This window comes from Nelumbo nucifera, chromosome 6 (assembly GCF_055504915.1).
Source record: "Nelumbo nucifera cultivar China Antique chromosome 6, China Antique-T2T, whole genome shotgun sequence".
Lineage (NCBI taxonomy): Eukaryota > Viridiplantae > Streptophyta > Magnoliopsida > Proteales > Nelumbonaceae > Nelumbo > Nelumbo nucifera.
The window spans coordinates 7,663,430-7,673,627 of NC_142654.1; the positions used below are offsets into that span (position 1 = coordinate 7,663,430).

General features: G+C 36.9%; 1 protein-coding gene across 2 annotated transcripts; it reads left to right on the plus strand.

Annotated features, from left to right (window-relative positions):
* The first annotated feature begins 1,531 nt into the window (after positions 1–1,531).
* On the plus strand, positions 1,532–9,060 carry SPD1 (P-loop containing nucleoside triphosphate hydrolases superfamily protein). Of its 2 annotated transcripts, none has more exons than XM_088890591.1 (9): positions 1,532–2,132; positions 2,589–2,803; positions 3,384–3,534; positions 3,678–3,869; positions 4,952–5,114; positions 5,261–5,502; positions 5,668–5,844; positions 6,052–6,228; positions 8,605–8,728. In XM_088890591.1, exons 1-8 carry the CDS (start codon positions 1,638–1,640, stop codon positions 6,220–6,222), a joined length of 1,806 nt encoding a protein of 601 aa, XP_088746717.1. In that variant the 5' UTR covers positions 1,532–1,637; the 3' UTR covers positions 6,223–6,228; positions 8,605–8,728. The 2 variants fall into 2 exon arrangements, with proteins under 2 accessions (XP_088746717.1, XP_010267221.1); XM_010268919.3 differs by having other exon boundaries at positions 1,533–2,132; positions 6,052–6,216; positions 8,605–9,060.
* Positions 9,061–10,198: the final 1,138 nt, after the last annotated feature.

The window sequence follows — 10,198 nt, forward strand, 5'->3', positions numbered from 1 at the left end:
GGTCAGCTACTCAATTAACTCCATTTTTGGATCCTAAGAATTCATATCAGCAATGAGGTCTTCAATCCAAATGTAATTGAAAGTTAAGAATTAAAGATTCGTTTGGTTCATAAAAATGGGGTTTAGAATTGGAATGGGCCATTCCCATTTCCTCCTTGGGAATGAAAATCCATTCTAGCTGATTTCGAATACTAAGCAAAGATTGTGCTTTGTTGGCCATAGAATTAATTTTTGTTGACCAGAATGCCCGATTTCATAATCCCCACTATCTTTCATCTCAGAAAGAAAATCCCATATCAGAGGGAATTGCTTGCTGCAGCCAAGGATATCTACTAGAATATGATAGCTTTCCCTGCTATGACTGAAACCCGGCAACTTTCGGGCCCAAAGAAAGAATCTGTGAGCAGAAATCCCTAGATTTTTACACCTTTTCAACACCTGTTCAACCAAATTAGTAGAAATCTTGCCTGAGAAACGTTCAAGTGCAGATTCAAGGTCATGATGAATGCAACGGAAATCACTCAACACCCGACATATCTCATTTACATCATCTGGTAAAGCAGTTGGACCTGACCCTATTATTTGCAAGAACAATGGAAATCCATGTACAGAACCTATTATGGAACACCTGAGCAAACACATGCTGCACAGATTCAAAAAATGAACTTATTTATGGAACACCTGAATAGACACATGCTGCTGCATAGATTCAAAAAATGAACCTGTTATGGAAAACACAGATATCGTCTGGTGAAGAATAGTTGCCAAAATGTTTGGAAAGCCACAGATGTCCGATGAAGAAGAAAACGAACTCTGGTGAAGAAATCGGCCACCAAGATGAAACCGGTCATCGTTTGGTGAAGAATCGTCACCGGAAGATTCTAGGAAGTGGAATATTCTGAGCACTGTCTGCTTACAACAGTTAAGGTTAGGGTTCGACTGGTTTTCTCAAGAGTGGATAGTGAGTTTTTCGAATAAGGGTAAAATTGATATTTCACAAATTGCTTAGGTGCGGTATGAGGATAAAAATATAGTTTTCCTTGGTTTCCGTCAGATTCATTAAAGGACGGGAGGTTTTTGTCGCTTTTTTTGAAAGTAGAAAGGAGAATTTTGCTAAAGGTAAAGTAGAGAGGAGATTTTTATTATTATCAGAAACTTGAGAGGGGAGGTTTTTGTATTTTACCCTTAAAATTTTAAGTTGATTTTTGGCCCCACCCCACATAATAATCTTCAGGCTAACCGTCGTATGTCAAATTATGGGTCCCACCGCCCAGACCGGCTATGGATCCTGAGTGCCCGTATCCAAGCTCCGTGCCCGAGGCGAGGAAGATGAATGCGTGTCAAACAGTAGAAGATTCTTTAGGAGTGGCACGCAACCTACCTCTCTCCCCTACGTGTGGTCCGCAGCCCACGTGGTACCAGCACCGAGATTCAACGGTCCTCGACAGTTTGTTCTGTTGCTCTTTGTGGGCCCACCGGACGACAAATCAAAGCAGATCCCATGGAATCTTCTTCCTCATCCCCTTTCTCCTTCTCCTTCTTCAGATTTCCCGGGTTATCAGAACGCAACGCAGCTCAGCAACAAATAAACTCTCAAGCCTCTCTCTCTCTCTCTTCTGCAATTTCAATCGACGAAGATGAGAGCTTTGAATTCACGTTTCGTGCTACTCGACATCAACAGCTCATGGCACTCTGCGAACCGAATTCCAGCATCAGCCTATGCTTACCTGCAATGCTCTAGCCTCGTTTGCACCGTCTCTTCGTCATTTCGTCGAACTCGTCGATCGCGCAATAGAATTGCTTCTTCTGGATCGCCACCCTCCTCGATTCGATCTCCCGAAATTCGCAGGCCCTCTGAACGGTTTGCTGCGGGAAATGGGATCCTGTCAACGTCTTTGCCTCCGTCTTTGCCATCCACTTCGAGGTCGGACGGTGATTCAGAATTAGTGTCGTTCCTGGAGTTGGTTCCTGTGAGAATGCGGAAGGATCTGTTTCGGCATACGGAGCTTGGGGATTTGATTGAGTTAGTCATGGATTTGGGACGGAAACCTATTGCTCGGTTTCCTTCGGGCGATTGGGTGATATCGGAAGAGCCGGTAAGGCTTGAAGATCTCAGGCATGCGATTTCGAAGGTAATATAGTTTGGTTTTATATACTCCTCTTTGTAATCCCGGCTTTTGTTGTGGTGGGAAATAAGGAATTTTACATTGATTGGGTAGGACTTGGGAGTTCTATAGGAAGATAGAGACCCAATTCTATTTATATCTTACTGCCTATATTAAACATAATTTATTTCACCTGAAGAATTGAAATTCAAATTGGGATGTTTCGTATGAAGGATCTACGAAATTTTTAGACTGGTAAGAAACAATTTTCTATTGTTTCGAAGAGCTCTAGAAAGATAAAGTAAACAATTTCTTTTTAATGGAAAAGTACATGGACTGATAGATTATATATTTGCCAAGATAAGTTAGAAATCAAATTAAGCCGTTGAATGAGAATGACTGCAGCATTTTATATTGTTTTGATGCTGTAGAGCGAGATAAGGACTGGATGGATTTTTATGTAAAGTTTCCTTATCTCTCCAGGTTGGCGACTTTTCTGATGACAACCGTTCAGGTATTGATCGTTCTCTACACCGTATCAGTGCCATCCGGAATCGCAAGATGCAAATAATTGGCCTCACATGTCGGGTGGGTCGGGCTATATCTGGAAGTGCAGAGATGATACGTGACTTGATTGAAGGGGGAGGTTCCATCTTGGTCATAGGACCTCCTGGAGTTGGCAAAACAACTTTGATCAGGTATTTAAGTTTCTGATGTTCTTTTTTAATCTTTTTTTTTATTTAGGATAGAATGTATATCCACTGAAGTGTCTTTGATTCAGAGCTTTATATCCTGCAAGTAAATACATTCTGTTATTCCACTATGTTGTTTTGGGGACCGGATCTAGTAGGCACAACAATGTAAGAACGTTAATACAACAGTACTGTTTTAATACAACTTCCTTCTTCCCCTTTTTTTTTGCTTGTTGTTGCTGATCATTCCCACAATGTCATCCACATGGGAAGTACTGTTTTAATTCAACAGTACAATACTGGAGTCTGGAAGTGAAAAAAGACTTTCACTTTGATATTTCTAGAATGCCAGACTGCCTGTACATCTGAGGTCCCTTGCGTTTTCAAATTGGAGTTCACTTTCATCTCAGCCACTTAATTTGCAGGAATATTTCAGTTTGTTCTTGCCAAGTGGAAAAATAATAAATGGAAGAATCTGAATAGGGGCAACATAGACATTCAAATTTGTTTAAACTTCATTGTGAACTAAAATGGGGTATAAATCTTACTATTTTATAATAATAAAATTGAGAAAATTTTACTGCAGAGAAATAGCTAGAATGTTGGCAGATGAACACATGAAACGAGTTATCATTGTTGATACATCAAATGAGATTGGAGGTGATGGAGATGTCCCCCATTCAGGAATTGGCTGCGCAAGGAGGATGCAAGTTCCAAACGTTAACATGCAACACAATGTGAGACTTGAACTTGATACCTCTGCCTGTATTTTCTGAAATTGCTCATAATGCAAGTTCCAAACATCAACTGCTTTCACTTGTGTTATTTTTTACCTAATTGCTGCTACTTGTACCTAATTGTCTATTCAATGGCCATGCAGGTTATGATTGAAGCAGTTGAAAACCATATGCCTGAAACAATTATAATTGATGAAATTGGAACAGAGCTTGAGGCATTAGCTGCCAGCACAATTGCTCAAAGGGGTGTTCAACTGGTTGGAACAGCACATGGGATGACTATCGAAAACATAATAAAGAATCCGTCTCTGCAAATCCTTGTTGGTGGCATAGAGGTGCATAGCGACATCCTTACTTTCTGATCTCTTTGTATTGTGTTGGGTGGTCAAGCCCACTGGCAGCAGGAATAGAATATGACAATTGATAGGAGTACAGAATTTACCAATTTCAAGGACAACCCAGTGCACAAGGCTCAATTTTATTAACTTATATAACCTGGGCTCAGAGAAATTGGTGTTAGACAATATCATTTGTGGTGTTAAACAATATTATGTGTAGAAATGTCTATTATTTCACTGATTGCTTGACAAAATTGATACACAAATTCCATACCCTAAAGGACTTAACATGAAATGATACTTATCAATCCTATGGTTGCACACCAGTCTACTCATTCAATGAATGGATTTTTAAGGCCAACCAATAGTTTAGGGTATGCATGTTACTTAAAAGGCTTATGTCCATTCTGTCCAAAACTAAGATCTCTGGAAAAGTAGTAATGACTCATTTTCTGAGCGCTGTTAAATGCATCTTATTGACTATATTTTCTTTTGGAATTTCCTTAACTGAGAGTTGGATATTCTAACAAATGTCATAGAAAAAGCAGATTTATATTGTTGAATGGTGACTCACTAAATCTGATTCATTTTCCATAGGAAGCGTACATATTGCTTTTTGACAGTTAATAGAGATTACATCTTGGATATAAATTGACAGTTTCTTCAATCTATATGATTGGTGTGGACTTCCATATTTCTTAATGTCATGTAACCTTGTCTGAAATGTCATTAAAAGGCAAAGAATATAACTTTCCAAGCAATACCTTTACATCTCTAATAGTGATTGGATGTGACATGAAGGTTTCTCATTTGCATCTGCAAAATATTTTTTCCTATCTTTTTTTTTTTTTTTTGTATTTCCTTGTGATATTCAAAGCTAATCAGAAAAATCAACGAGGAAATTTTGAATTTAAAAAATGGTATATGAAAAAAAGTGCTTTATGGGATGCTATTACAAATTAAAATCCATGTTTAAACAATTGAGTTCAGTAGTGTACCAGACTTACCAGATGAAAAATGTGAAGGTTGGTTACTTAAGAATAAATTGTTTGCACCTTCTGAATGATATATGTATGCAGAGTGTTACACTTGGTGATGATGAAGCAAGGAAAAGGAAAGTTCAGAAGACAATATTAGAGAGGAAAGGGCCTCCAGCATTTACCTGTGCTGTTGAGATGATATCGAGGACTGAATGCCGTGTCCATCATAGATTAGATGCAACAGTAGATGCTATTCTGGCAGGTAATCTGGGCTCCTGCTTTTGAATGCTTAGTTGATGTTCATTCTTTTTTCTTTTCTGTCATGTAATATTCTTCTGTAATAATCTTCTCTAAACCAGAAAGTTTTGATCAATAATTGATTTTGATTAGAACTTTATTATCCAATAGGAAAATCTCCCCTTTATGAGGCCCGCCACATGGATGCCAAGGCAGAGAGTTCTGTGGAACCTACCCTGGAATTTCAAAAGCAGCTTATAGAAGGATCCAACATCACTAACACTGAAGAAAAAACTGCTGAAATAGAACATATCAAAGATGTTACTGATTATCCTGATAGAAATACCAAGAAATGGAGTAGTAATGGATCCATGAAAAAGAAGAGTTCACCAGTGTGTGTTTACACTTACAAGGTTAGCAACTTTTCAGTTAAAATAGACTTGTTTGTCTATTCTTTGATGATGACTTTTCTTTGTGATAAATCCATTTCATGAGTATAAAGATTTTATTCTTGATTTGTTTTTCCCTCAAGCCAGAAAATAATTCAATAATACAATAATGAAATGATTGTATTTCAGATCCTGGAAGCCGATCTACTGCAAGTAGCGAAAGTAATGGGGCTGGAGGACGAACTGGATGTAACTGATGATATTGGAACTGCAGATGCAATATTGGCATCAAGTTCTGAAATTAAGCAGAACCCATGGATCCGTGGTGTAGCTAAATTCCATAAGTTACCCATATTTGTTATCAAGGTAATCTCCCACTTTTTTTCAACTAGCTATATGGTATAGTCAATTTCTATGGTACTGAAAGATACAATACCTAAGAAAGTTTAACCAATCAGAACCCCTAGGTGAATGAATAAAATACCAGTTGATTGGTTATTAATTTGTTAGGTACCATGGTAGGACTCATAAATATATGAATTTGAGCCATTGCTTCTATGTTTGAAAGTGCAGTCCCATACCATGGCTCAAATGGTAAAGGCAGTTCGCATGATTTTGGGAATGGAATCGTTTGGTCCTGTACTGAATCGGGCACACAAAAATTCTTCAATAGACATTGAAATTGAAGATGATGCACCAAAAAGAAAGCCCTCGTTGGAGGAGATTGATGCCTTGGAGGTATAAAACTTGGTACAGTGCATCTTTTTCTAATTATTTATCTTCTGATGTGAACTTTTACATTTTAAGCCTAAAAGAATATTAGCTTTAGATAATTTAGACTTCGAGGGAAATTAGTGTACATAGGCAGATGAATGGCTCATTGTTATGATTGTTCTCAAAAATTCCATTCTATATTATAAAATATGTTCTGCAGCTGGTTAATGATTAGTGAATTACCGGAAAAAAGTGGTTAAATTGTATTGAATGAAAAAAAATAACTTGAAGAACTAAATAAATAGGTTTCCAAATGCAGATGAAAGAAAATGCATAGTTATTTTACTCATGATAATTTGTAGATCTGAAATTTTTCAAGGGTGTTATGCATCTAGTAACTGAGTTTGTTATTTTTTCAAGTTTAGTAATCAATATTTGCCAATTTATATTCAAATTTGAGAAGAATCCCAGGATCTGTGATAACTCAACTCAGTCCACAAGACCTTATCCCATATGTATGGTATGGGTTCCACCATATCAAAGGCCATATCCCCTATCAATTTTGAACCTGTAGGTCTTTCTTCTTGCTCAGCTCTTTTGAATTAGAGCCCTCAACTTGTGTCAGATCACTTCTCACTGGTGTAGTTAGTGGTTACTCAGTTTCCTATGGGTGCAGTATGCTTTTTCTGTTACTTGTTAAATTTCATTGAGAGAGATGAAAGAAGGTAAAAGGTGAACCAAGGTCTGTCTAAGTCCCCAAACAAAAAAAAAAGGTCTTCCTATCCTATCTGGAAACTCATCCATCCATTTCTTGATCTCCTCTACACTCATTTTGTGGATAAAAATCCAAGATTCAAGATATTATAAGTAAACTAACCAAGTTATAGGCAGTTGCAAGAGATTATATGTATTATGTAGTAGTCAACCTATCCCAGGTGAAAAAACAAGGATGTGATACCAAGTTTAATGTGAAAATAAAAGAAGGTAAAAAGACGGATCTACATCAAATATTTTAAATGTTTCCTTGCAGGCTTGCAGCTTTTAAATGATTTACCTTTATGCATGACAAAAGTGTGAGTGTATTATTAATTCAAGCTTTGGGCAAACTTCTACTCTCATTCTTCTGTTTCCATGGAATAAGGGATCAATAGATTTATAATTGCATGAAGTACCAAGTCATGAATGCTGCCTGTGTAGGGGGGAGCATGGTATTGAGTTGCCTTCCCGGTTCAAAGATACATAATGTATCTTACTAGAACTTATAAAGATTCTGAGGCAGTCATTACGCATTATAATTGCTTGATCTGTTTTCTAACGAGGAAGTAGGTCAGGTAGATGTAATTTCAAGGTGTCATATTTGCGGTAATGGATTACATTTTGCTTCTATTTTGATATTTAACTTTTAGGCCCAGTTTGGAAGGGATACAAATACAAATATGTAGAGTGCAAAACCTTATATTTTATATTATTTTGTATGTGTTTGCATTGTACATATTTGCATTTGTACTCCTTCCAAACTGAGCCTTAGAGTTTCTGTTAGCAGCACAAAGTAGGGTGAATAAGCGAGCCATGCTTTCAATAATTGGGTTTATCAATTTTTAGAACTTGACAGCCTATATTTGTGTCCTAGCTGGTCATTGAGTTTGATCAAAGCCTCATGAAATTGGTATGAGGCCCCTTCATCCATAAGTAGGACAGTGATCCAATGCAATGACAATGAAGAAAATAAAAAGAAAGGTATCCTCATGAAATTAGTATGATGTCCTTTCATCCATAAGTAGGGCAGTAATCCAATGCAATGACAATGAAGCAATTAAAAGAAGGGTAGCTAGAGAGCTTTCTAGTGACAGGAATACAATACATCCCTTATCAATTTTTCACCTAGATATTGATTATCTATACTGCTACTTGAATGGTGGTTAAGGTCCACAAAACTTTCCTTAAGAATGGTGATTGTTACAAAGTTGTTCTGAAGTAGTAACATAATTTCATATGTTAAGAATGTCATTGAAAGAGTTTTCTTTGGAGTGTTCTTGAAGTTTGTCATTTTCTAATTGCATTCTTTTCGTAAAAGTGACAAAGTAAATGGTCAAGTAATATGGTATATACGATTGTTATGCATACTGATTTTCCAAATCATCATAAATGATTTATTTATCTACTTTTTTGCATTATCCAGCTGCATTGATGCAAAGCCTTTTATTGTCCATATCTCCCATCTTTTATTAAACTTTGATTTTGCATTCTGCATATCAGAATATGCAGTGTATGCAACTTTTATTCTTCATTTTAGATCTTCTTGCTCTGATCTTTCAAGGAATTGGTTTTCTCTTTTAAGCAGTACTATTATATCCATTTCAGCTGCTAAAACACAAACTGTATGAGCTTCTCATGTTTATCTCATCCTAGCAGGAGGTTCGACTTGCAATTGAGTACATTGTGATTCCCGGTGGAGAACCTGTTGAACTTCTCCCAAGACGATCTGACATAATAGCTCGACAGCTAGAGCTTGTGGAGAGCTATCAGCTAACTGCTGAGCAGTCAGGTACAGAGTTGAACCCCAGGTTGCAGATTCTCCCACAGAGGCTAATCAAGAAAACTACTTCTGCTAAACACTATAGATCTGGCCAGAGGGAACCAGGATGTGGATCCATAAGTGGTGGTGGTGGAGGTACTACTGTTTCTCGATTACCCCTTCTGCCCGAATAGTCAAGCTGTAGCATCCAGTGCAATGTACATTGGTTGATACATGTATCATTTCATGTACAGTCATAAATTATTGAATACCAAAAAAAAATGTAAATTGTTGATCATATCATGTAAACTTGTAAAGCATCAATGCAATCTAAATTCAATTCTTAAGTGCCACTTTAGTCTTACCTCCTCTCTCTCTGATCATCTCCTGTAAAACGGGAAGGATAAGAAGTAGATAACGATAATGGCAGCCAAACCCATCATCACAACACACCTTATCTACTAGCTCTTTAATTTTACTGTCTTTGCTCTTCTGTTATCTACTCAACAGAACCAGTTCCAACACCAACGCCATGGCCTCACCAATTCCGCCATCCTCTTCATGAACTACAGTTGGAGTTCTCCATATTATCGATCTCTGGTACGATTAGCCCAACGGTCACAACTTCAACATCATCCAATAACAACTGGGTAATACCTACGACTACGACCCAACTGGCTTGGTGGTGCAGAACTACTTGGGCCAAAAATACGTTGATGGGTGTTCCTTTGTAATGTAAGGGAGAAGGTCGATTTTATATGGTAATGGTACTACGAAGATTTTATATGGTTTGTTAATATACAAGGGTAAAGTGGCTTTTTGGAAATTTTAAATGATATCCGAGTATTTTTTCAATCACCATAATTGATGGCATGTTAGTAAAGGGGTGTAATGAGTGACTAAACCTTAAACCACGAGGAGTGAGCAAGTTAATAGATCAAACCTGAGGGAAGGTCTAACCAAAATCCTAGGGAGATATAAGTAAGGGCATTTTACAAAAAAAAAATATAAAAAAAAATAATAATAATATAGTTTAATGAATTTGCAAAATCAGATACATTTTGAAACATATTGACAAAACAGTGAGCGGGTCATAAAACAATATTTTTTTTTTACCAATTTGACCCTTCTTTTCATCTATTTTAAGTTACCGTTCATCACCTTGCAGCTGCAATAGCAGCGACATGGGGGCTTTGTTCATCTCCCTTCGTTTTTCATTAAGTTGTTTATTCAGGTAAGTGCACTTAACTGGATAAGTATTTCTTAAAAACAGGTAAGTGTATTCATTTATGTTATTTTATTTTTTATGTAAATTAGACTAATTATTTTAGCTATAAAAATTTATTATTAAAAGGGGTATTTTTATCCCATTCTAAGTATTTACAATTTTGAATTTTTTACCTACCCAAAATGAGTATCACTTATCCCTAGTCCCCACTCGGTAAATAGGTATGACCATTCTGATTTATTGATCAATAGGAAGAACCAAAC

What these genes read in the sequence shown, in the direction of transcription:
- SPD1 (XM_010268919.3), top strand. Translation starts at nt 1,638, where the DNA reads ATGAGAGCTTTGAATTCACGTTTCGTGCTACTCGACATCAACAGCTCA. An exon ending in ACGTTAACATGCAACACAAT is followed by an intron (nt 3,535 to 3,677) that starts GTGAGACTTGAA and finishes ATGGCCATGCAG; the next exon opens with GTTATGATTGAAGCAGTTGA. An exon ending in TACCCATATTTGTTATCAAG is followed by an intron (nt 5,845 to 6,051) that starts GTAATCTCCCAC and finishes TTGAAAGTGCAG; the next exon opens with TCCCATACCATGGCTCAAAT.